The sequence below is a fragment of the Vitis riparia genome, chromosome 10, assembly GCF_004353265.1.
Source record: "Vitis riparia cultivar Riparia Gloire de Montpellier isolate 1030 chromosome 10, EGFV_Vit.rip_1.0, whole genome shotgun sequence".
In the NCBI taxonomy this organism is placed as follows: Eukaryota; Viridiplantae; Streptophyta; class Magnoliopsida; order Vitales; family Vitaceae; genus Vitis; species Vitis riparia.
In genome coordinates this window covers 5,214,692-5,242,092 of record NC_048440.1, presented here as the reverse complement: position 1 = coordinate 5,242,092, position 27,401 = coordinate 5,214,692, and the positions used below count along the sequence as shown (strand labels likewise).

The 27,401-nt window shown below is 36.2% G+C and overlaps 1 protein-coding gene and 1 long non-coding RNA gene across 3 annotated transcripts; both read left to right on the top strand.

Moving 5' to 3' along the window:
• Nucleotides 1-17,997: 17,997 nt before the first annotated feature.
• LOC117923027 lies at nucleotides 17,998-24,660 on the top strand. The gene is made up of 10 exons (XM_034841289.1): nucleotides 17,998-18,193; nucleotides 22,063-22,168; nucleotides 22,283-22,861; nucleotides 22,987-23,127; nucleotides 23,239-23,322; nucleotides 23,415-23,965; nucleotides 24,060-24,144; nucleotides 24,252-24,332; nucleotides 24,422-24,497; nucleotides 24,641-24,660. Exons 2-10 carry the CDS (start codon nucleotides 22,115-22,117, stop codon nucleotides 24,658-24,660), a joined length of 1,671 nt encoding a protein of 556 aa, XP_034697180.1. The 5' UTR covers nucleotides 17,998-18,193; nucleotides 22,063-22,114.
• A 33-nt stretch (nucleotides 24,661-24,693) lies between these two features.
• On the top strand, nucleotides 24,694-25,841 carry LOC117922853. Of its 2 annotated transcripts, none has more exons than XR_004652565.1 (4): nucleotides 24,694-24,876; nucleotides 24,979-25,054; nucleotides 25,145-25,250; nucleotides 25,439-25,841. It is a non-coding gene; the product is annotated as an uncharacterized LOC117922853 (long non-coding RNA). The 2 variants fall into 2 exon arrangements; XR_004652564.1 differs by having other exon boundaries at nucleotides 25,145-25,341.
• The last annotated feature ends 1,560 nt before the right edge of the window (nucleotides 25,842-27,401 follow it).

Sequence of the window (27,401 nt, the reverse complement as noted above, 5' to 3'; positions counted from 1 at the left end):
CATTTAACCTAAAAACAGATTAAAACCAAATTGACTAGGAATTAAAAAGGCAAACTTTATTTGACGTGATTATTTAAACTAAGAATTAAGATTAACAAATGCATTTAAACTAAAAACATATTAAAACCAAACTAATTAGAATTAAAAACGTAAACTTTATTTAACGTGATTATTTAAAATAAGAATTAAGATCAACTAATGCATTTAAGCTAAAAACAAATTAAAATCAAAGTAATTGGAATTAAAAACACAAACTTTATTTAGCGTGATTATTTAAACTAAAGAATTAACATCATTAACACATTCAAACTAAAAGAATAAACTAAAACTAAATTAATCCGGAATTAAAAATATAAATTTTATCTCACGAAATTATTTAAACTAACAAATTAACATCATAAACACATTTAAACTAATAGTAAAAACTAAACTAATCCGAAAAAAAAAAAAAAAAAAAAAAAAAAAAAAAACAAACTTATCTTACAAAACTATTTAAACTAACAAATTAACATTAAACTAAGAGAATAAATTGTAACTAACTTAAATCAAAATTAAAAATACGTACTTTATCTAACAGGATTAATTAGGTTAAAGAATTAAAATCACGAACAGGTTTAAACTAACAGATAGATTAAAAATAAACTACCATGGAACTAAAAATATAAATTTTTACAATTATTCAAACTAATGAACCAAAATGATAAAAAAAAAAAAAAACATCTAATCTAGGAGATAAATAGAAATTATGCGAATTGAGATTAAAGAAATTTATCACTAATAATCAAATTAACCAATGAACTAAAAAAATCTAAAAAAATGCTCCATTGAAAACTAACCTGTGTTGTAGAAAAATAAAAAAGTCCCCTCTTGACGCGTCAAAGTGGCAACCCGATCCCTGTCTGAAGTTCCTTGTTGCTCCCCAAAATTCTTTGCGTGCTCTCCAAAAAAAAAATTCCTCTTGTGTCTTGATCTCCCCCAAAGAAAAATATATTCTCCCTCTGTGTGTGGATCTCTAGAAAAATTCCTCCGCATGTTCTCTCTGATGTTCTCCACCATTAACAGCCCTGCACCGGTAATCTCAATCATCCTTGTTGGGCCAATAAGAGCATCTAAATATCATATTTGAAATCTTCACCCTCGCGCTACCACTCTACCATTCTCTGTAATATCTGTATTTGTAATCATCTAGTTCAGACTTGCTAATGCGGGTATTAATTCTTGAATTTCAGGCCATTAAAAACGATTATCCATGAATGGTGCATCAATGAGATGGATATATTGCTGAGTGGGGCGTCAATGGAGAGAAAGTTTTGACCAGCATGGGCGCTCATGCCATTGGAGATGCAGCCGTGAAGATTCCCCCAGGGTGACTTGCTGCTGGTGCGTGTCTTGAATGAAATCTGTGATGCGTGCTAGTCCTCTTGATGGTGAGGAATACGACTGTGTGCTTCCAGCGTGGGGAAAGTGGCAGTCAACTTTGAAGAGAATTTGTGGCCGCTCATCCTTAGAGAATCAATGATGCGTGTTATATGTTGGTTGTTTGTGCATGCTATTATTTTCGGAAAGTGGTAGTCCACTAAGATGCCACTTGTGGTGGAGAATCCCCCTTGTCCTTGGTTCCCATATGTGATCCATATTTTCCTAAAATTTTCCACCTTTAATGTGTAAAAATCCTCTCGAGATCTCTGTGGTGTCTTGCTTTCTAAAACCATGATCCTTCCAAGAAGTCTCCTTATTTTATTTTTGGTAAGTTCAGTCGCTTCCACCTTGGTCTCCAATGAGCCATATCTCTCAACCAAACAATCCCAGCCATGATCCTTCCGATAAATGGCAGCCCACCTTCCATATGCACAGCCATCGAAATCTCATGCAAAATAAAATAGCAAATAAAATAAAATAAAATAAAAAATATAAAAAATAAAAAATAAAAATAGAAATCATGCAAATTAAAATGGAAATAAAAATAATCAATCACTGGCATACGTAAGATAAATTAGAACATCAATCCATGCCATTAGGAAAAAATAGAATCAACCACACGCAATTTCCTAAAAAAGATAAATAAATAAATAGACTAAATAAATAAATATATAAGTATTCGACTTATACAATTAGGAAAAACTAAAATCTCAATTCTCATGCAATTTTCTAAAAAAAAAATGAATAAATAAATGAATAAAATTAATAATAATAATAATAATAATAATAAATAATAAATAATAAAATAAATAAAATAAAAACGTTAAACACATGCTAGTCATACAAGCCATGCAACCATACTTGAAAGGTTACCTAAGCAAGACTAGGTAAACCTAAGTAGGTCAAGGTGTGCCAAAATGGGCCCAATGAGCCTAGGTAGGCCTAAGGTGAACCTAAGTGGACTTAGAAAAGTGCCCAAGTAAGCCAAGAGTGGCTAAGTGGACCTAGGGTGTTTAGGACAATGTCTAAGTAACCTAAAGTGATCAGGATATTGTCTAGGTGACCTAAACATGCCTAAGTATGCTATCCTAAAAGTGTACCTAAAAGCTATCCTAAAAAGGAAGGAAAACCTTAAGTCTAAATTAAGATTGCCAAGGATCACAATAAGGGGTTGGATAATCCCTTAACCAGAGTCTCCGAGGTGGCTAATAAAAAGGTAAGTAGTATGAGTAGCAATGGGCCACTAAAGAACTACTGTAAAGTACCGAAAAAAATACCTAATAGGACATGTGCTAGGAGGACAAAATGGAGGGTCTACACCGAGCCTAGGTCCAGGGATCGGGATACCTATTGGGAAGATACCTCTAAGAGGTAGCACCCTTCTAAACCCTAAAGAGGTTTCTACTAGCTAAGTCAAGGGAAATATGACAATTAATTAGTTAATTGTGAATATCTAGATAGGCTAAGGTAATTTCAAAATTAGCATTTCAAACAAGAAAGCCGATAATCATAAAGAAGAGTTAGGGTGTGTACCTGGACTACCTCTTAAGCGCTATCAGAAGACATCAAATTTAGTTCAGGAATATGATGTACAACATGCATTCTTACCAAAGATGATCAAACAATCAAACAAATATCAAGATAGTTAGGTATGACACCTAACAAGGGCATTGACATGCATATTCATGAGATTTTGAAAGTAAGATGGTAGAAAGCGTACCTGGTTAGCAAGCATCAATGCTTCTATGGAAAATGAGGTTAGCTCAATAAAAAATATAAGACAAACTTATATATATCGTAGAGAGAAATCAAAATCAATCAATTATCAAACAATCATCTTATTAGAATCAATTTCGAAGGAGATATAAAAAATGTCAGACCCCCCACCAAGGTCCAAACTACTTTTGCATGAATTGGTTCAATGAGCTCCATTATTTGGAATCGTGAAGTTTGTTCATGCTTGTTGAAAATTAAGAAAATCAAGAAAATAGTTGAAAATCAAAGATGATAGTGAAAATGCATGCCAAGAGGAAAATGGCAGCAAAAGGTTATTGAAATCTGGATTTTATTGCCTAAAAAAGGTTTGAAGATGATTCTCTAAAATCAGGGTTATTTGGATGAAAACGATTTTGAAAACACAATTCAAAACACGTAAAATCACGAAGAAAACAAGTGGGATGCAAAAGGAAGAGAGTAGTGTGCACCAGACTGGCCATGTCGGAGTGGGGCTGGGGGGTTTGGCTGTGACTGCGTTGCTAATGGTTGTGTGAAGAGACCTCTGTATATTGCTGGCATGACTGGAAAAGAACTGACTGTATTCATTTCAGAGCCCATGCTCACTGGGTTTGAGTGTATAATTTTATCAGCAAAGGCACTCCAACCCAACTCTAGCTTCTCAAAATCACAACTTGCATTTCTATTAGGAACTTGTGGTGAAGCAATTAAAGTCCAGTTCCAGATCTGATTCCCTTGCTGCCACTCATTCTGGAGTTTCAAGTCTTTGCTTAGAAGTTCATCTAATTCATCCATTTTCTCACAGTTCACTTCTAGATTTTTTTGTAGCTTAGATTCTGTGTCTTCTTACTCATCTTGGGCTTCATCTCTTACCTCTTTGGTTAGCTTAATCAGTCATCTGTAGCCTACATGAGGGAGCTTACTGATCGATCACATGGCCTACTTCCATCATTTGCAGATACAATTGTGGCAATGGCGTCAGTTCTGATCTAGGATACTGCTCTGCTCAAAGAGGGCTCTCAGCTATGTCTAGTGTTGTTGGTGTCACCATTAAAACTAACTTGATGATAACAAAACTCTATTAAAGGTTACTCTCTTGACATTGCTAGCTCTACGAGATGTCTCAAGTTGTAGCTCAAGAGACCCATGTTCGGAGATCTTATTACCAGTGGCCGTTACTTGGCTTGCTTCATTTAACCGTTTGCATGGGAAAAACCAAAACCTGGTGCAATTTTCCAGTCCACAGGTGGCTGTTTCATCTTCAATTTCTCACTTGTTGACGCCAATATAGTAGCAGTATCGTGACTTCAACCATTTCAAATTCTAGCAAGACTTTATTTTGAAACCTCCAATCTGAGATTCTGAAGTACTCACGTTCCAGAACTCATGGCGGACAAATACAGCTTCAACTTGCGTTGCCCTCACCTGCTCTTTTTCCTCTGTTTTCTCAATACCTCCGTCTTTCTATTTTCTTCTCCACCTTATGAAATTGAAGGTGATACTTTTTCCTGTATCGTCTCGAAAGGAACATCAATCCTAATAAATGTGATTTTAAGAATCGACTCCTGTTTGGAGCTTTGCAATCTGCTGGTTGTCAAGAAAGTGTCCAATGGACTGCTCTACTTCATTCTCTAAATCCAACTTAGACACCACCACCCATTTCAATCTTTGAGGTCCAATTTCAGATCCGAAGGTAGAACTTACTATTCTTACAACAATTGAGAATGTAAATTCTGTAAGTTTTGGGGAGTCATCTCAGTTTGAACAAATTGCAAGTGTTCGTTATGTGCTTGAGTCTGAAGTTGCTCCAATCCCTCCTGCTTTTTGGCAAGTTTGATAGTGTTGAAGGAATTCTTGAAAATATGAAATCTATCTATGAGCGCAACCTTGGAAGCATTCGGACGATCTGTAGGTTCTTTACCCACTCTCATCATTAAGTTACCCCATTCTTTTAGGTACCTGGACCTGCCACCTCTGGTTTATTAAAGATTGAAACAATTTCTGTTGAACGGGCCTTTGCAGTAACCTTCTTTGGAGCTGCCGAATCAGAGACTGATGTGGAGCATACTCAAGTCGTTTTTAGATCAGTACTTGAATTGACCTTCTGAAGGGTGCCAAGTGCAATTCACCAAAAACCCAAACCGCAATTAGTCCATCTCCCATTTCCTCTGAAATACCTAATAATTTAGTTTCTTTTTCTATCAAGTTTACCTTCAACTCTTCAATATCAGCCTGCATTTTCTCTAGTTCCGTCTATGGTTCAGCTTGTCTTGGACTGAGTCCAGATGTCACGTGTTATGCATGCTCGTAAGCACTTCCAAGCTACACCATGTTCTAAACATATTCTTTCTGAGATCTGATCTCAACATTGAGAGCAGATTTTAAATGTCCTATTTCGAACTTCAGAGGAGTAAGCTCCGCTTTGAGTTGATTTGACTCTTCCATTGAAATGCCTATTAGCAGCAGCCACAAGATTGTGCCAAATTTCATATTCCATTGCTTGCTACCCATCAAGATTATCATCACCTGCATAATTTGGGGAACTACCTCTAGTTTCGGCGAGATCGATCTTAGCATGATTCAAGACCATACCTGAAGTTTCTGCCTAACTTTGCCATCAAGTTTTTGTTCATGCAATGTAATCAAATTCCCCACTGTTGTGCTCCTTTATGTATCTCAATCTGTGCATTTATGCAATGTAATCAATGGTCATGCATGGACTATGCAGAAAGACACGTGGGAGAGGAGTGGATAGGTGTAGAAAGTGAATTGTGGACATAGCCTTCAAGTCCTCCAGTGATACAACGATTTTGATGTATTTTTGACTGATTTTAAGAGCATTCTGCTATTCTTTGAGGGCGATAGTCGCACCAGTAAAAACTTCAGCACTTGTATCAAGTGTCAAGACATCGTGGGTCAGCAGATCATCTTGGTTAAAGCTGTAAATTTCTCAACCTCGAATCTCCTTTTATTGAATGAGGATGTAAATAAGTGTGGATCCTTAACAATCTCCTGGGACATTTTCTTGTGTGTATAATTCTGTTCTCCTCCAAGCGCAAACCAGGAGGCCAAACTCTTAGTTCCCTCCTGAGCATCACTTTCAGTTCTGCAATATGGTGCCTTGATTCAAGTGCTTTCATGCTAATCATCAACAAACTGCATAAAACCAGATTTACTCGCTCATTTACCACCTGGACTTTCCTTCTGTTCTATTCTTCAATAGAGCAAACACGATGAGATTCCCAATAGAGTGATGGCCAATAAACATCCCTAAAATCCTTTTTTTTTTTTTTTTTTTTTTTGTCTTGCTTTGAATTTCAATCATCGGTCTCCATAAGTGAAGCGCAAGCCCTATTAACTGTAAAGCAGTTTTCTGGTAGCTGTAAATGAAGTCAAAATTGATTGAACCATCCCATGTCCCCATAAGCAATTTACTAGAACAGGTTATGAGAATCTGAACATATTATAACATGGAGAATACTAGGATCTCTACTTTTCATTTTCTTTCTACTAAGGACTCCAGCGGCGGGGTCGTATTCTGCCAAATATTCTGTTGGAGAAAGAATCCCTTCTGGACTGCCAGTAGCTTTAGAGCATTCACGCTGATGTGTACATACCATTCCTGATGCCATGAATAAATACCCCAAACTGTTTTCAGGATGAACACCATGAGTAGAATCAGATCGACAACCACAACCAGGTTTCCAGAATTGGAGCTCATAAAAAAAATGAAGTTGCAATTCATTTTTCCAGTATTTCTCTTCTCTGATCCACCTCGAGGATTTCAACTGTACAATGGTGAGATGCATTTGATTTCCAGCTGAAGAAAAGAACAGAATTTGCATGTGATTCTATTTGTTTATTAAGAGCAAGCTAATGATTTCTTTGGTGTCGAAGGACAACTAAATAAATTTCAACTTCTGCAGATACAAAGTCTTCTTTGCCATCTTGAACCCCATTATTCCAAGACCAATGAAACTCATACATTCTAAAAATTTAATTTAACTATAGGTTGATTTCCAAGCTCTTGATTTTCTTTTGTTGAAGCGAAATTCTATTGCCTTTCCAGTGTCTTCAAAGGCTAATCGTGCGGCCTTGAAGTTTCAACCTGCAATATGGCTTGCTTTCTTTATTCGTAGAAATTCTGAAATGGCCTGAGCCACTCAAGAATTTTGAAATCTGCCACAGTATGTTGAGCTAACAGTCCTGAAAATGAGCCAATATCTCCCTCCCTCTTACTCTGCTTCTGCTACAAATTGGTTGTAAGTAGAGTATGTCTGATTCTACAAAGTACTAATGGCCAGTGGGGCTAGGTGATGTTGAGTAAAACCTTTTGTAGACCAGGGTATCATGTAGAGCGATAGACATTATTATTTCAGAAAACTAGGCAAAATTAGGCCAAGGCAGAAGCTTCAGTAGGGCTTCAGTTCCTGACTCCTCCATAAATAATCAGCAACTTCAGGAATTTTCAATATTTGGTGAACCAGAATTGACACATGAAAGATGAAAAATTGGACGAATCATTCATCACTAATTTCTACAACAACTGAGTTTATTGACGACCATAATTTCTTTGTCTTCAGAAGCCATTTTCATTGCAGCAGTCTTAAAACCAGGTTTCAAACCTGACCCACGCATCAGTAGATACTTGTTCGTGAAAACTGACTGTGTAACTAAATTTTGCAAACCTCTATTGAGACATCTCAAACAATTGGAAGCAAACTAGGGACCTTCATCGTATAGAAACTCCAAATGCTTTCTCAAAGTTGGCAATGGAGAAATATGGACAGAATCGGACGGAGAATTAGAAGGATTACATCGTAAAGCTTTCTCAAAATTTTCCAGTTTACAAGGACTTAAAGAAAAGACAATGTACTAAAAGACTGAAAAAAAGGCATAGAAAGTGGGACAATCTGATTTAGGAATTCCATCTAAATCAAAGCTCTGTGACGAAAGGAACAACTGCAACTTTTGGGATGACCAATGCAGCCCTCAATCCCTACATTTCAAATAATTAAATGGCCATATGAAGCCACATTTGTATCCCTAAGCTCCATGACTCTTCATATTTACCGAATCCGAACAGTCCTCATCGAAGAATTTCTCAATTGCGAGAACTAATGCTAGCGGATTTAGAAACTCTTCTTTAAGCATAATTGACCATCACCATATCCTGAGCTTCCACCCAATGATTATTGAACTATCACTTGCACCAACTGAACCAATGATCCTGTGTGCCCCTGCATGCAGCCTCTTTACTTAAAGTTCTACACCCCCTTCTTCCGATGAAGTGAACTACTGTACCGTATCACTAAACCTCTAATTATACTCTTAGAACTCTAGTAAAACTGATGTTAGATCCACTCAAAAATTCCAAGCACACCCATGAGAGGTTGAATGTGCAGCTAACTAGGCACATAAGGCAAGCACTGTAAGGGTTCTAAATAATCCAAGGATAGCTTCTTCAGGCCTTGCAATCCCAATTAATTCATCGGTATATTCTGGCTCATTGGTTCAAGAAAAGGCACCAACTCATCATGGGTATTATTGGATTGGGGAAGAACAATGAATGCATGAAGACAAATCCTTTTGTATAGTCTGCAAATTCTGGAAGAATAGAAGACACGAGCATATCTATTCCTAATTTGGTGCAAGTTCCTGTTCTCCATAATTCACCGGGAAGTCAAATCATGTCTTGACCATTGTACATCATGTGGGTTTTCAGTTTGTTGCTACCTCTAGGGATCATAAGTTTCATATTTTCATCAAGCCTTGGTAAATCTGGAATCTTCCTCACTAACCCACTACAATATCTTGGGGGTCAACCATCTAGTATCTGGGCTTTAGTCCATTGAAGTAGAGCCTTATAGGATTGGACAAGCTGCAACAGGATTCATGGAAACATTGAAACAGAACCACCAGGAGTATACTGAACATATTGCAATTGTTGTACATCTTATCCCTCAAACCAACACTTCTATCATTCCCCCAATGTATACCCAAATACGCAGACAAGGATTGAACAGTCTTGTGTAGAAAAAGGGCAAAGAACATAGGTAAAAACATAGTAAAACTCGGGAAGAAAGAGCAGAAAAGGGGAGCAATTCAAAATAAGATTTTGGGATGTAAATAGGTCATGTCTTTTTTGTTAAAAAACTCAAATATGAGTTCATACACAAATTATTTCAGGTGGAAATCAAGGGAATTAAAAGAATAAAAATCAAAACAGAGTAAACACGCAAACCACCAATCTCAATAGAACAACTTGTGACCCTTATTATCCACACTAATTAACAAAACATTGAATTTTCAAAAACAATTAGAATGAGGAATCGAATATAAGTGAAAGTCCAGAGAGTAGCAAAGCATACCTGGACAATTTAGACTGCAATCGCTTGGCTTTCGGCTATCGTTCCCCTCCAAAATCGCTCAAAAACTAGTGGACCCTCTGTTTTCCTTCTTCTTTTAAAAACAATAAAAAAAAATCTTCCTACTTCATTTTGTTTTGTTTGTTTGTTTGTTTTGTGTATTGCATTTTCTCTTGAAATCCCTCTATATCCCCTCCAAAAACTATCCTTTTTGCTTTATAAAACTTTCCCTTTACAATCCAAAATTTCCTCCAAGTAGCCAAGATAGAATCTCCACTCTTTCCTTTCTACTGCCACTGTTCAGACCTTCATCTTCCAAATGTAGACTGAATCTCCAGTTTTTCCAAACCCCACCATGCTGAATCCTCACTTACCAAAACGCTTCTTTATTTGTCAAGCCACAACCTTTCTTTCCATGTCCTTTCCTTATTCACCTTGCCATTCTACCATCTCCAGAATTGGTAGCTTAGTGTCCTGTCCTTCAGAATGTGCATTCCTCCCAAAAGAAAAAAATTAACAAGAAAATAAAATCAAAGTTGAAGTATTAAATCAAAATCAAAATCAAAATCAAGATTAAAATAAAAATAAATAAATAAATGAATAAAAATCAGGAATCATATAAGAAAAGGAAAAAAAAAATCAATCATAAGCAAGTCTGTTTTTCTTACAAAAATTGTTTTTCCTTCCCCATGCTTAACTGAACTGGCTATGTCCTATTTGTAGATTGGCATTCTTTTTATCCGTTGGAACCTGGTCTAAAAAATAAACAGATATCCTGTCCTTAATGGAAACCAAACTTTCTGTATTCATGCCTTCATAACCAACAACGTGGTTCCAAACATAAGTTCCCTAGAATTAGCCTCACAAACCACCGGGTACTGCCTTTCAGGCCTAGTTCATCTCTAGGGGTACCTCAACATGGTCATAGTTTGCTGGAGGGGGTTTCACTGACGGACCTTATGGAGTAGATTCCAGAGCCTAGCTATTTCTTTGCTCACCTTCAGGATTCAACAACACAACTTGAGTATAATACTCCTAGATTTTTACCTATCTCAAGTTCAGGTTTTAGCAGTAGAGCCTGCAGCTGAATCATCAGTAAAACAGGACTTAGTTGGGAAATGCTTCTACTAGCTGATGGTCTGTAAGCCATGAGCTTACTGGCATCATGAGGCTTTCTTTTCATTTGCTGACCAAAGAATCTTCCATTCATACTTGAACTCTGTAAATGGAGCATCCAGAGGCAATGCAAATCGTGCAAGAAGAACTGTCACCGTCAACATGAAGAGCAAGGTGATTAGACTGGAGGTTTGTAGTAGAAACAAATAGTTTGATTCCGACAGGAAGACGACATTCATCAAGCGTGGATCTATTGGAAACCACAACAAACACAGAGCCTTCATTTAGCTTGCGATCCGCAATATCTTCAATCAGGTGCGACTCATTCTCTAAGGAACCTGTTGAATTCTTTGTTTTGAGAAATACTATGGCTGATAAGAGATGGATTGCTACTGAAAGGCCTTGGAAATTAGACAATTCTTGCCATAACATAGGAATATTTTCCACCAACTTCATAGTCAGATCAGGATTTTCCTCTAAGACACTGATAGTAGTAATTGCAGCATCCACGAGAAAGGGGACAAGGAAGCAAAGAAGACACATCCAGAACTACTCCGATGTGGATGATCAATGACTCGAGTGCTTGCAATGCAGAATCCTCTTTTGTGACTAATGCTGGTCTCATGGCAGTAGTTATAATATCTATCTTTTAAATTGGGACACCAAAAAACTCGGTGAGACCTCTTCCAGTACTGCTCATCACATCAGATGAAATACTCTCACCCAGTAAGCTCATTCTATCTGATGCCTTATTGCTCAGTTAGACCTACTTGTCTGTGGCAATCCTCATGTGCAAATAATGCGCAGAAAATTCCTCTGAAGTTACAACTAGATGATTTTCTACTTGGACATCAAATCGTGACTTAGCCGTTGCCTAGCATGCACACCCCTAATTTGACTCTCCCCTGTGACCACCCAGTAAGCCACCTGAAGGAATGCTGCGACACCAGGTGATGATTTCTAGCAATTCCTCTAGTGTTTTGTGCCCACCTCCAAATACATGGTCAGACCTCCTTCCATAATGTCATCCTTCTTTAATACCTTTTGTCTTTATACCAACACCAAGGAGGCAACTGTAGCTACCATTTTCATCAAAGTTCCCTTTGCTTTCGCAAGCTGAAATGGAAATTAGTCAAAAGAGGGTGACATCCTTGGCATCTGCATGCTTGATTATGGCCAAGGTTGTGAACCCAGTTCCTCCAGAAAGAGTAATAGTGTAGATGTTTTCTTCAAGTTCAGGATAGAGGACCTTTAGCACACTATGGGTTGAAGCTTGTTCTACTCGTCTGCACCATTGTCTTCTCTATAAGAAAGAACCACTCAGAACCAAGCAACAAACTTTGGCATGGAGGCCTATACCCTAGTATTGGTTTTTAACCAACTTTGAGAAACTTATTTTTTCCAGAAACATCAGTCGAAGTATAACCATCTTTCATTAAAAGCTGGATGCGCCGTAGCAGAGAGCACACTTTCAGGAGTTATAATGCTAGGATCTTGAGGAGAGCAGACACAGATTCCCACTTTGGGCCAAGAAGAATGCACCATAATACATGGTTGGAAATGGAGCCACTATAGACTTGTTCATTTTGCTTATCAAAGCTTGCATATTGAAGGCTTTAAATGCAGGTTTGTGAGTAGTCATTTCACATACACAGCATCCTAGAGACCAGATCTAGGAGCTTCCCCTAGTCTTCCTTCAAGGTTACAGAATTTATAGCTTCAAGGTTAACAGAATTTATAGCTTCCAGGTCCAAATGGGACAAGATCACCTTCATCTGCTATTCTCAAAGAACATAGTACCCATTTCTGCAGTCACTAAGACTTCTAGGAAAAGAGGAGATGTCTCGAATCCTCATTCTCATCTTCACTACTAGTATATATCTTATCAGACCCAGATGGCAAAGCAAACCCGAACACAAAACTCCAATGCAAATTCATGGCCACCATTTTGAACCAATAGATTGAAGCACAAATACAATCACAGAAATCCTTCATTGAGTTCATTTCCCTCCACAACCTCACTTCTCCAGTCCCAACAACTTGGCCATTGATGACATCATCCCACCATCAACAAGAAATAGAGCAATAAACAGAGGAGGAAAAACATAGAAACAGAGTATGAACCTAGCTCTATTTTATGGATTGTCAAAAGAGCTAGTAGCAGGTAGCATCAACAAGAAACAAGAGCATGATTTTTACATATCAAGTTCAAGGATGAAGCCATGCATCAACTACTTGCAGGAGGAGTCTAGGAAACCAAGATAAAATCAAACAAAGCATATATACATACAAATAAATTCAGAAAAACAAACCAATAATCCTTGATGCCCAAACCAATCAATAAAATCACACCCAGGAATATGTAGAAAAATGTAGTAGAATAATGTGAAAATGAGGAAATGTGAAGTTTACAAAGACCTTACCTGGAAATCTCCTCCCCAAGCAAAGCTTTCTCATCTTCCCACTTTACCTCCCCTCCCCCCAGCTTTTTCCAGCTCACAACCCTCTCTTATGCTTTGTCTCATAGTTCACCAAACAACCCCCCAAAATTAAAATTATGTAAAACTATAGACAAATTAAGAAAAGAAATGCAGTCCTTACTTATGATATGGGATAAGGCTCGTGATTTTAATAATTTCCCTTATAAATAAAGCTAAAATTGGAGCTTTTCTTTAAGGGGAGGAGGAAATTAAAGAAAATCAGGAAGTTCGGCTAATTTCTTATTTTCAGCTTTAAAATTTGGAATAAATCAAGCAACAACATTTATAACAAAATGTATAAAATTAAAAATATGCAATTTGGCCCAATTTATTATAATCATTAAACAATGAATTTTCTCTTAGCAGTTGTGACCACAGGAGGAAAACATAGCTAGAAAATTCTCTCATCTCCGATGACTATTTCTTAAAAAGAAAATTCAAGAATTCAAAATAATAAAAAATAAATACAGAATATGAATGATGAGCGTGAGACAAGAGATAACCGGTAACCTTCGGTTGGTTCTGAATTCTCATTTGCCTTAGACTTGGTGCTGAATCCCCATTTTCCAATTATTCTTGTAGTGGTCCTGCTAACTTGTGCTCTAAAAGGAGCCCCCACCGTACATGATCACCACCACCAAAGGTGTAGGTTAGCAGGACGCACCTGTTGAGAACAGAAATGGCAAGGACATCTCCGGAACAAATGCCGAGGTCGAGCAACCCCTGCGCCAAGTTCAGGACATTGCCGACAACCTAGGTGGTTAGAACCTCTTCATCATTACGACAACATAATTCCAAAAACTAATCAACAAGAATCAGAGACAATTTCATATCATTTTCATAGCACACCAACCAAAATAAACTGGATGACATGAACGCAATCGACAAAGAAAAATCAAGAAAATGTAAATTTCTTGTAAACCAAAGATAAATGAAGAAAAAGAAAGAACAAAGGGTTCATTTTCTTTCAATTTCATGGCCAACCGAACATAAACCAAGAAAAAGAAAGAAATCACAATTCAAATTACACCTAGGCCACTTTCTTGAAAACCAATTAGAGCCGAAAAGAAAAAAAAAAATCAAAACATAGGTTTGAAAGAGAGAATTCATGTTATTGGCAAACCAACATAAACCAAGAAAAGGAAAGAAAGACAATCCATGTCAAACCTAGACCATCTTCTCAGAAACTAAACAAAGTCCAAGAAAAAAAAAGATCAAAACATGGTTGCAAAAGAAAAATCAAACATAAATCAAGAACTTTACTTTGTTTTCCTTTGTTTTCTTGGCAAGCCAAACAAAAAAGAAAAGGAAACCAGACAAAGTTGAAGAGAAAACACTAAAATGTGGGTTTAAAAAGGAGAACGGAAGAACGGGGAATGCATATTGTAGAATCGAGACACCATCATTCAAAGAGAAAGATGAGGCGGTCTCAACACCATTTTCGAACATTAAAAGAAAAAAAAAGATTGACTTTCCAAATGTCCACCACCGCCCTTCTCCTTTCCAGGTCTTCCGATGATGATAGACATCATATTGAGAAACACATTCCCAAATGCCAACCACCGACCCTTCTCCTTTCCTTGTCTCCCGATGATGATACAGAACATTAAAAGAATTCTGCATGGGTACAACTCCTGTTTGAATGAAGAATCAAAACGAAAGAGAAGGAGGATTGCTTTTAAGCCTTTTCTTGATGTCTAAAGCCCATTTTGGTTTGTCGGGCTCATAGTACGGAATTGTACGTTGTCTTGCACCCATACTTTACTAGCATATCTATATTAAAAATAAATAAAATAAATCCCTAAAAATAAATCAAAATAATTTCCAACTAAAGAAAAAAAAATCAAATGAGTTTAAAAATATAAAACAATCAATTAAAATAAAAATAAATTAAATATATTTTAATTGATACTTATTAAAATTTAATACATCACTGAACACAAGTAAAAATAATAATAATAAATAAAATTTTTATAAGATGAATTATTTTTATGACGAATAAGTATAAATTGAAGATATCATTTGAATCATTTATGTTACTTTTTATACCCTACATATAAGTACTATTATTGTATTTTTCATACCTTAATTATATTTAAGTCACATTTTTTATATTTTGATTATATTTTTTTTGCCTAAATCATATTTTTCATGTCCATAGTAATTATGTGTGTTCGTATATTAATATCTTGATTATTTTGCATACTTTAATATCTTATTTAGATTTTTTTATGTTTTTGTCATATTTTTGTACCTGAGTTATATTCTTTGTATTTGAATTTTATTTTTCATACCTAATTACTTTAATCATATATTCATATCTTAATCATATATTTTGAACCTTAATCATATTATTCTTATTTACGTCACGTTTTTCATTCTTCAACATTTAGATAAATTTTTTCATATTTTAATCATATTGTCATACTTAGACTACCTTTTTTTTTTTTTTTTTACATTAATACTTATATTATATATGAAAATATTTCACTAAAAGAGATTAAATAATCTCTTCAAATTATGAATCTAACCATTCCTATATTTTTTCTTGAAAAATAACTTTTTTTTTTTTTTTTAACATAAATGTCTCTTTCAAATATTTACATGTAGGTTTTAAAAGAAAGATTATTTTTACAAAAAAAATAATGATAATAATGAGGGCATTTTTGTCCGAATAAAGCTAAAAATGGATGGGGGGTCAAATTTCAAAAGTTGGGTTTTCAATAACCCTTTTAATAAAATAACTCTTATATGTTTAAGTGTAGGTTTTAAAAAAGAGGTTATTTTTATAAAAATAAAATAAAATAATGAGGGTATTTTTGTCCGAATAAAACTAAAAAGATAGCGGGTCAAATTTCAAAAAAATGGGTTTTCAAAAACTCATCTAATAAAATATATACAAAATTTAGCCCAGATTGAAAAACAAAATCTAGCCTAGATTGAAAGACTAGTGCATAGGAGGCCCAAGCCCAACAGCTTTGGCTTAGACCCTCTTTCAAGCTTATTGGAGAATTTATGGGCATTTCCATCCTGCCCTTAGTGCTCTGCTTCCAATATGGGTTTTGAGGATGGGTTAAAAATCCATATAGGAGGGGTTGAACCATACAGCGTTTAATCATGTATGGATGCTTTGACTATTTAATTGCTAATGAATGACATTTCAAAATTGCAAACTAAAATGAAAAATAACGTAATTACTTTAAATTTTTTCAATAATAGCTAATATATAAAAAATATATGTGAAAATAATGTAATATAAGTAAAATTAATTTATATAAAGAATTTTCTTTTATTTTAAAATATTTCTTCACATTTAAATATGTACATATTTTATTTTAAATTTTATTTTTATTCATGATTTAAGTATGGTAATATTAAAAAATTAATAATATATAAATTATATATTTATAATATCATTTTTTCGATTTCAATGTAATTATTGAATCATATAACTTTTTTTATAAATAATTTTAAATATTCATAGAAAATAATTAAGAAAAGCATTATTATTTTGCAAAGTGAAAACATTTTTAAAATTAAAGAAAAATTGCATTCGAAAATCATATAATATGTAAAGTGTAGAATTCCGAAGCCCGACAAAGTTGATGCTTGACCAAACTGGCAGAACTTCAAATCTCCCAACCTAGGTCCCAAGTTTGAACCCTTTCCTTTTCCACTTCTTCTTCGTCTTCCTCCCCTAACCCTGATCTTCATCTTCCTGTTCAGACAGTAGATTTCCGTCTGTGACCCAAATGTCTCTACATACGTATAACCCATGGATTACAATGAGCCCTCTTCCGTCTCTCCCAGAAATGCATGTTACCCTCTCAATTTTCTCTTTCGTGCTCTTCATTTTCACCTCATTACCTCCTCGGAGAAAGCCTAAAACTACAGCCCCCAAACCGTAATTTCCAAATTTCTTTTGTCTTTAATTTAATTTCTAAAATTGTGAGTTTTGGGTATTTCTTGAAATTTTTAATGAAGTTTATGGGTGTGTTTTTGTAAATTACCTAGTGGTGGCAGAAGAAGAGGACGAAGCTAAACACGCTCAATATCTCTTACGTCGTGTTAATGTAATTACTAATTAGTCTAATTCTTTGTATTTATACTGTCTTTGTAAGAATTCTTGGGGAGTGTTTGGTAAACGCCTATCGGTTTCTTGCTTCGTTTATTTTTTAATTTTAATTTTAAATTAAGGCTCTGTTTGTTTTGTCAGAAATGGTTGCCCAAAATCAAGATTCAAACAATGAAAATTCAGTTAAATAAAATTTAGATATATATATCAATTAAATAAAGTTTTTAGGCTCTCTTTGAATTTAGAAAATAATTGGAAAAAAATTATAAAATAAGCCAACAAAACATCAATCAGTTGTTGGATTGTAATGATATTGCTTTACACAAGAATTGGGAAAAGGAAAAGAACAAAAAAAAAAAAAAAGTAGGTTTCTTGTTTTATTTGTGGTATAAAATACCAAAAAGAGTGATATAAAATGAAAATATTTAAAAACAAAAGCATTTTCAAATGGGAAAGTTGTGTTTTCATGGACCAATTTGTTAATTATATGGTTTTTGGAACCCAGATTTACGAAATAGCAAAAATATTTTTCAATGTGGAAACTTATATGGGTTTCATGCACTCTGAGCCGGGTGTCTTTTTTCTACCAAGATTGCCCCTCTTAGTATCCAGGTCAGCAACAACTGAAGGGCACGTCAGCAGGGGCTGAAACTGAACGGTTCAAAACTCCAAAATCAAATGTTGAGCTTCCCACAAAAACACCCTAGCCGACGGTTCTTTCTTCCCTCTTTCTCATTGTTGTCTTCACTCCGTCACCAAGGCGATTTGAGCTTCCCAAACACCCTAGCCGACGGTTCTTTCTTCCCTCTTTCTCATTGTTGTCTTCACTCCGTCACCAAGGCGATTTGAGCTTCCCAGAAAAACGGTGTAGCCGACGCTTCAAGACCCTTGCCGACGGTTCTTTCTTCCTTCTCTGTCATTCCATATTAGAATATAGGCCACGCAGCCGCCGAGACTTATCTCGTCACTCACCTCAGCTTTAAGCTTCTTCGATATCTTGGGTATTATTTCTTTATCATTAGGCTTTGTTTTGTTTCACAGAAATTAGTTTCAGTACGAGTTTGATTTCACCAGGAGTAATGTGCTTTTATTTCGAGGGTTGATGTGCGACTCATATAATTTATGATCAAATGATTAGGGGGAATTTGTCTGAGCTTTTCTCTCAGTTTTTCATTTTTCAAGGAGATATCGAATTCTCTCTATTCATTTTTCTGTCAACTTAGTTTGTGGTGTTCATAGTTTAGATCTTTCTGGCCTTTGGGGCTTGCTATGTCGATTTTGTTACTTTTCTGCTGTGTGGGATTCAACTAAGAATTTCACAACCTGATTGTTGGACTTATATATTTTCCCTTGAAATATGTCTCTGACTTGAATTCGGTTTCTGCTTTATTAGAATTTCTTTTCTTTGTAGTTTCTTGGAGCCTACTTTTTGAAGTGTTGTTAGAGATCATAAAACACAAATTTCATCTTTTCTGTTGGGGTTATATGGAACCCTTATCTTGTAATTGGAAGTAGGCATAGTTTACCTTGTATGGTTTGTATTGCTTGTGTGGTTTGTGACTGATTTATCTGTTGTGATTGCATACACATGCACAACAGACTCCATCAGAGATTCTACTGGTACTAAAAAATGATATTAGAGTTTGCGCCAGTGCACAACAGATATTCATCAAACTTAAGATTGGCGAAGATTCAGTGCTATGGTTTGAGAAGATCCAATGAAAAGGTTTGTAGAATGATGGAGAATTTGAAGGCAAGGCAACACAAAAAGAAAAAAAATAAGGAAAAAAAGGAAGGAAAAAAATGGAGATATGAGCGTTGAAAAGTTAGAATCTTCCAACTTTGAGCTAGGGGGAGATTTAAATTATGGGACTGGAAGGTAAAGGTCAGAACATATGCCCTTGAGGGCTGATCAAGTGACAAGGGTTAGGGTGGAGGGGTGGGAGGTTCCAAGTTCAAGCCCCAACAAGGACCAAAAATAGATATCTTACCTGTTGAAAAAGGATCTAGAATGCATGATACAATTGCAAAAGAGGTTTGTTTGGTTGAAAGACCATAAAATAGAATATTATCCATCCCTACTATTGGTCTTTGTTATGACTTTCACTTATCAATCCCAATTTAAATGCAAACATTTTTGGAAGCCTGATACTTAAGCATAATTCTTTTTGGTAATGGTATAAGGTTGGTCTCTGCTTAGGGAATGGCTAGATCATTAATGGTCCTTCTAAAGAATAAAATAGCAAATTGAGATTGTTATGCTGTGGGTTATTCCTTCCTTGGACAAAAACTTATGGATAAACAAGCTTTAAATAGTTTGGATAGATAGGATAAGGTGGTGCCTTTTGAGTTCCATTTCATTTTTTCTAGGTTGTTTAGGAGGTTGACTTCTGTTGAAGGTGGCCTTTGTTGCATAATAAATGGCCAGTTTGAAGAAGAGTGAGCTCTTTCCTATGAGTAAGCGCTATATGTGGCTTTGTTGCTTGGTTTTAAGGTGGTCGAGTTACTTTATTTTTGGGCCTTCCCTTGGACGACCATTTCAAGTCTACTTTGGAGTGAGATCGAGTGGAGGAAAGGTTTCATAAAAGGTTGGTCTCTTAGGAAAAAAACCTTGTCTAACTGGTGAAATCAATACTTATATAAGAGTACTTCTTCTAATTTGCCCATTTATTGTATGCCTCTATTTGCGATTCTTATAATGGTCCACCTAATGCCCAAGAGGATTCAAAGCCACTTTAGTTCTTAAGACCGTGGCTAGAGAGGAAATTACATTTTGCCAAAGTGGTTGGTTGTCTACTAAGAGAAAGTTTATGGGTGATTTAGGTATTAGAACCTATCAATGCTGAACAAAGTACTTCTTACTAAAAGGTTATAGAAATTCCAGTGGAGCAAGGTTTTTTTTTCAATGCTAGGGAGAGGAGGAAGGTTTTTGGAGTAGGTTTTTGGAAAATGACTAGAAGGGGGTTCAAATACTCTTCATTGTAGAATAACTTTATTGATAGAAGATGGTCATATGTCAAAATTCTGGCTTTATGTTTGGTGTGAGGAGTTTTCATGGAGAATTCTCTTCTTTCTCTTTCTCTCTCGTGCGTGCTTTCTCTTTCTTGTTCTTTACATTGAACATTACTATGTATAAAGATGCTTAAATTGTGGATATTTGGGTTAGGAGGGGTTGGTAGGGTCTTCTAAGCCCTTTCTTCTAGATGAGCTTCCATGCTTGGGAGTTGGAGAAGGTGTGAGTTTCTTGGTGTTTATTCGGAGCGGTTGTTAGGATAGTTTGGTTTGGCAGTGTGACAAGAGTGGGAAGTTTTTTTTTTGGTCAATTCTATCTGTGTGACCTATAGGTGGCTTCTAGTGGTTTGTTCCACAAAAATAAGTGTGAATGTTGTCTCAAAAGTGGGCTTCTATGTAAGAAGATTTTGGCTAATCAACTAACTTACAAGAAAGGGCTGACTTTGGTTAACGAGTGTTGCCTCTGCATGCATTGCGAGGGATGATTGACCACATCTTGATCCATTTTGGGAAAGCTTGCTTCTTGTGGCAACTTTTTTTCCCTCCCTCATTGGTATTTCTTGGGTGCTTCCTTAGTCAATAAAGTAGTTGTTGATCTGTTGGCATGAGAGTTTGTGGGAAAGAGGAGTACGAAAGTGTGTAAAATAACACCTTTGTGCTTCTTTTATTGGTTTTGGGATGGATGGACCCACCAAAACTTCGAAGACTTAGAGAGTTGGGATCGTGTTTTAAAAAAGACTCTTCAGAAACTGCCTTTGAGTGATCTAGGAATTCCATGGTGGTTTCTAATTCATTTTCCGGGTTCCATTGGTTGAATGGAGGAAGATTAATCTGGTATAGGACCTTTTTTGTTTTTCTTTTTATTTGTTTGGGCACTTTGTATATTTCATGTTTACTGTTTGGTAACCTGCTACCAGTTTTGCTGATTGTTTCTATTTTTGTGGAATAGATTTAGAAAATGAAAACTAGTTAACACATGATTGGATGAGTATATTGAATTCCAATGCATTAATTAGGATGCTTATGGTAATCACAATGATTGTACCCTTGTCAGCATGGTGCAAGTATATTGGTGATGATAGTGGCAGCTGTAGTAGTGGTGATATTTTTGTTGCTTAGGTGACAATGATGGTGGCAACAACTGGTAGTTGGTGCAATGGTAGTGTGGCTATCCGATTGAGCATCGTGTTTGTTTTTTTCCCTAGACATAAAAATCATGTTAAAAAATTTGGCACATTGTGGAGAAAAATTGTATTTCTTTTCATATCCTGAAAGTATACAACCAATGAAATATATATATATAAATAACAACGGAAAGGAAAGAAAAAGGAAGAAAGGAAAGAATAAAGGAGAATCTCTACAAATTAGGGATTATCATAGTTTTAAAAGGGTCAAGGCGCAAAGTCCTTCTAGATCTTGAGACGCAAGACACACCTAAGGCATGGGCTTTAGTGAAGTGAGGCGCATCCTATTTCACATATATATTTTTATATAAGTTAATCAAGTGGCCGAAAATTTTCCTCTAATTTTCCCCTTCTTCGTCTTCTTCTCTTATTCACACTGTTTAGGAGGCGAAATAAGTGCTAACGTTTTCATTGTTTTTTTTTTTTTTTTTTGTATTTGTTTTATATGTATAGTTTAAATTCACAGCCCATTTCTTCAAATATTTTTGGTTAGTATATGTTACTCTTCCTGTTGATTAGTAATTGATATTGATTTAGAGATCTCTTTTAGAAGATGGAAATAGGAAATGCTATACAGGAACTATTTGAACTCATACGTGTCTCATTTTTACTCATTTGTACAGCTTTCATATCCATAGGCTTCAATGTTCATAAGGCCATTGATTACTTTGTAGGTTTTGAAACTGACCGATTCAGTATCGCCATCCAAACATACTGATTATACACATGGCAACAGAAAAGAGAAAAAGGAAGGAGCATGTTCCACCAACATACACACAGGTCGGCAAAACATATTACATTGAACAATGGCTCCATTCTTCAAATTCAACTTAATTGGAAATTTGCATATATTGGATTTTTTTGTCACTAACCCATATTTCATTTTAATTGTAGGTTAAGCTTCCTAAGTCCCGATGTTCTGGGAAGAAATTCATAAATGCCATTGCACGCCTAGCCCCTGAAAAACAGCAAGCCATTAGAGAGATGGGCTTTGGGGGCCTACTGAATTTTGCTTGTCGCGAACTAAGATATGAGCTATGCGCGTGGCTCATATCTCAATATGACTTTACCTACCATAGACTTAATATGGAAACCGGCAATGCTATCACTGTCAATGAAGAACATGTGAATAGAGTGATGGGCATCCCTAACTCCGGGCAAGACGTGGTTATCCTTAAGAGAACAGCCCCGTCCAATCGCACATACACTCTCAGGGTACTGGAGCAAAACCTTGAGAATTTGCCCGTGTGTGATGATTTTTTAAAATCATTTTTAATTTTTTCATGTGCCACTCTACTGGCACCTAACTCTAAGCTTGAAGGAAGCCATGACCTTTGGGACACCATATGGGATGGTGATGTTGGTGTCCAAAGGAATTGGGCAAAGTTTCTGCTGAAACACTTAGAAGATGGAATCAAGGAATATCGACAAAAGCAGCCTACTTACATCCGAGGCTGCCTCATGTTCCTCCAGGTACAGTTTAGCCTCCAACCCTTTTTGCAATTAGTATGAACTTAGTTTACATTTTAATTTGAATGTCATGCTTACTGCAATTTGCTCTTTTAATGCTCCTTGTTTCATATACTACCCTTGGACAGCTGTTCTACATGGCATATTTCTACATGCCATCAGTCAATGTTGAAGTGACCAGCCCGCTAGCTGCTGCATGGACTGACGATGTAATGAAACGCCGATTAGCAGCTGAAATATCAACATTCGGTGGTTATGGATATGTGCATGTATGCTCTAACTCAACAAAGCTTTCCCTACTAGTTAAATTACCATTTAGCCTCACACCAGTAATAACCAATTTGTTGATTCTCTCATTGAAATAATGATGCAAGACACAGGCACAGGAGCGAGCACAAAGCACAGCCAATATGAATGTACCATCAGTAGCCTCAACCTCTACAGCGAATGACGATGCTACAGAGGTAGTTCTTCTTCACTAACCACTCATACAAGTTCTTCTATACAATGCATACAATAGTATTCTAAAACTATTTTGTTTTCCACTATGTAATAGGTTATTGAAGCCCGTGTCATTGACACATCGGATAGTATGCTACGATTAGCTTCCTCTCTGGCGCGGGATGTTGCTGCACTACGTTCCCGCCGAAGTGGATCGGAGGGGATATCTTCAATCCCTTGCCCAAATGCAGAGCAACACGCTGAATATCAACCAAGGCGCGAAACACCGGGCAAGCAGACGTCAGCTGATGAAATGGAACCACAAGATAGCCTCGTACCAACCCCCCATTCTCCAATTGGAATGGAACCGTCACCAGAAGCCACTCATTCCGACCCAATGTCCCCACAGTCTCATGCAGAGCCATCGCTTCCAGCACAAGTGACAATAGAAGAAGCGCGAGAATGTGATAGTGTAGGTGGGAGTGGTAATCAAGCCATTAAACCTTCATCTATCAAGAGATTTAAGCGGACTGGTAAGAGGATTGTGAAGCGTCCTCCCACTTGCAAAAGTCCATTTGTCACCCAATGTGTAAAACAATTCCCTAAAATCCCCCATGCTCATCGGGTAGTAGCGGACTACGCTTTGGCAGAAATTGGTGATCCTAGGTACATTTCATTTTTCTAAAAATAATTCTTGCAATCATTTAATATGTGAATAACTTTACATCATTGTGACATAATTCATTTTCAATCATTGTAGCGAGATTTTATGCGAGATGTTTGGGATGTACATTACCCGAGAAGAAATTTCTTGTCTAAATGCAGGCCGATGGGTTAATTCAGTAGTAAGTTACTTATCTTTATGTTGAATTAAATTCAAAATTAATAGGTCATATAATGTATAAAGTGTTGATGGGGTTGTAAAATATGTTCATTTCCACATCTTTGCCAGATTGTGGCGCTTTTCTGTCGCATGATGAATGGACAGCAAGCACCACCAGCGCGCACCCACTATTTTGATCCTTCGTTCTCGGTGAACCCTCTAATATCCTCAATTGACATAGTCTCAAAATAGAATAGCATTTGTTGATGTTTGTATTGATTAACCCCACCCGTGAACAGGTGATTCTGACCAACTTGAAAACAAATGCAACCAGCCAGGTGATCATGGATAGATGTCGCATGTATCTGGATGCTGGTATATTGGGCCATGATTTGGGGACATGTGACATGGTAAATAATGGTTGTTAAATTTCATTTCCATAGTAATATATGCAATGGCATTGGACATGACTATTATCTTATAACATACAAGGTAATAACTCTTTTATGATAATGCAGATGTTCATCCCAGTTTGTGAGAACAATCACTGGCACGTCCATGTTCTCAACTTTGCAGCTGGAAGAGTTGAAATTCTTTCATCTTTGCCCTTGCGGCGAGGAAACAGTATTAGTGCTGCAACAAGGCGATTATCTATGGCAATCAATAAAGCACTGCATGCATATAAAATGCATATGGACGTGGATGTCTCGACTTTTGTGCATGTCCAACCAGACCTTGTGCAACAACTGAATGGGTAAAATATTCATATATTCTAACCAAAACGGACATTTGAGGTGAATTTTTTTTCTTTGCTTTCTATCATCTACATGACAAGCCTAAATGTGATGTGTTATAGGTTCGACTGTGGTATCCTTGCACTAAAGTTCATGGAGTTTTGGAACGGGGCGACCTTAACCACTTCTGTGGCAGAGGTTAGAGCTGGTTTACATCCTAATTGGTTTTGTTTTTTTTTTTTTTTTTTAAAAAAAACATGATGAAATAAGATTTTCCCATTTCTGTAGGACAAGCTGAACATGTACAGACTCCAGCTAGTTGTGGAACTAGTGCTCCATGAACGCAACACTGTTAGAGATAAAATTATGGCCTCCTGTCATTTGTGACTTCATGGTTGATGATAAGTTTTTCCTATCTGATGCTACTTACCATATAAAGCAATACTTGATTGTAGTTTGTCCACAAATGACTGAATTCATATCCTGTTATGTGATGATGTGATTTTGTTCCCATTCTAAAACTATTATTTATGTTCTATATTTATTGTATCTTATTAAGTATACAACATCCCATTGTAACAGTGACAGTATGGTGATGCTGAATGTCAGAAGTTTATGTACAACAATGGGCAACAACCAAGGGAAAGAAAGACGTCATGGTGATGCTGTTCCTATAGCTTACGAGAGGGAGTAATATCAGAATGAGTCATATGTTATCCTCTTTCTTCGGATTGTATGAAGCAAACTTGGTTTACCATATGATCAAAATTAGGGTTGTTCATTAATGTGAAATATCGTATAGGAAAGGGAGTAGGAAAGGAGTTTTTCATTATTCTGGGGCATCTTTTGTCAATGTTATAGGTAGGTTGGAGGTTTCTTTGGTTTGTTGACTATATTACAAACATTTTGCTGATGTACAATATTTATGTTCTATGTTTGTGTTTTGTTTTATACAGGAAATCCTAATAGAGATAAGGCATTTGTTTACTTAAATAAATAGTCACAACAAAATATTGACAAAAGAACAACATTTCTCGAATGTCCATTTAGGTAGTACATGAGGTACATTAAGGTAGTACCTCAGTGGCTTACGGTAGTACCTCATGTACATTAAGGTAGTACCTTAAATTTCTGATGATTACAAAAGCTATCGAATGAGTAATCAAGAAGAACATAACAATGGCATGCTGTAATGTGTAATGCAATGAACTAATTGTAGCTTAAGTGATAGATGAGCAATAATTCTCCAAGGTGCCTTAAGGTAGTACCTGATGTACATTAAGGTAGTACCTCATGTGCATTAAGGTAGTACCTCATGTGCATTAAGGTAGTTCCTCCAATTTTTAATGACTACATAAGGTACCGAATGAGTGAGCAATAATAATATAATAATGGCATGCTGTAATATGTAATGCAATGAACTAATTCTGACTTAAATCATAGAAGAGCAACATTTATCCAAGTTGCCTTAAGGTAGTACCTGATGTGCATTAAGGTAGTACCTGATGTACATTAAGGTAGTACCTCATGTGCATTAAGGTAGTACCTCATGACCATTAAGGTAGTTCCTCCAATTTTTAATGACTACATAAGGTACCGAATGAGTGAGCAATAATAATATAATAATGGCATGCTGTAATGTGTAATGCAATGAACTAATTGTAGCTTAAGTGATAGATGAGCAATATTTCTCCAAGGTGCCTTAAGGTAGTACCTGATGTACATTAAGGTAGTACCTTATGTACATTAAGGTAGTACCTCATGACCATTAAGGTAGTACCTCAGGTGCATTAAGGTAGTACCTAAAATTTCTGATGAGGACATACGCAACCGAATGAGTAAGAAATAAGAACACAACAATGTCATGCTAATATGTAATGAAATGAACTAATTCTGACTTCAGTCATACAAGAACAACATATCTCCAATCTGCCTTAAGGTAGTACCTGATGTGCATTAAGGTAGTACCTCATGACCATTAAGGTAGTACCTAATGTGCATTAAGGTAGTACCTTAAATTTCTGATGAGGACATACGCTACCGAATGAGTAAGAAATAAGAACACAACAATGTCATGCTAATATGTAATGAAATGAACTAATTCTGACTTCAGTCATACAAGAACAACATATCTCCAATCTGCCTTAAGGTAGTACCTGATGTGCATTAAGGTAGTACCTCATGACCATTAAGGTAGTACCTAATGTGCATTAAGGTAGTACCTTAAATTTCTGATGAGGACATACGCTATCGAATGAGTAAGAAATAAGAACACAACAATGTCATGCTAATGTGTAATGAAATGAACTAATTCTGACTTCAGTCATACAAGAACAACATATCTCCAATCTGCCTTAAGGTAGTACCTGATGTGCATTAAGGTAGTACCTCATGACCATTAAGGTAGTACCTAATGTGCATTAAGGTAGTACCTTAAATTTCTGATGAGGACATACGCTACCGAATGAGTAAGAAATAAGAACACAACAATGTCATGCTAATATGTAATGAAATGAACTAATTCTGACTTAAGTCATACAAGAAC

Coding starts and splice junctions, on each gene's coding strand:
- LOC117923027 (XM_034841289.1), top strand. CDS start 22,115: ATGGCAACAGAAAAGAGAAAAAGGAAGGAGCATGTTCCACCAACATAC. Junction 23,323..23,414: donor CGAATGACGATGCTACAGAG/GTAGTTCTTCTT, acceptor ACTATGTAATAG/GTTATTGAAGCCCGTGTCAT. Junction 24,498..24,640: donor TCGCATGTATCTGGATGCTG/GTATATTGGGCC, acceptor ATGATAATGCAG/ATGTTCATCCCAGTTTGTGA.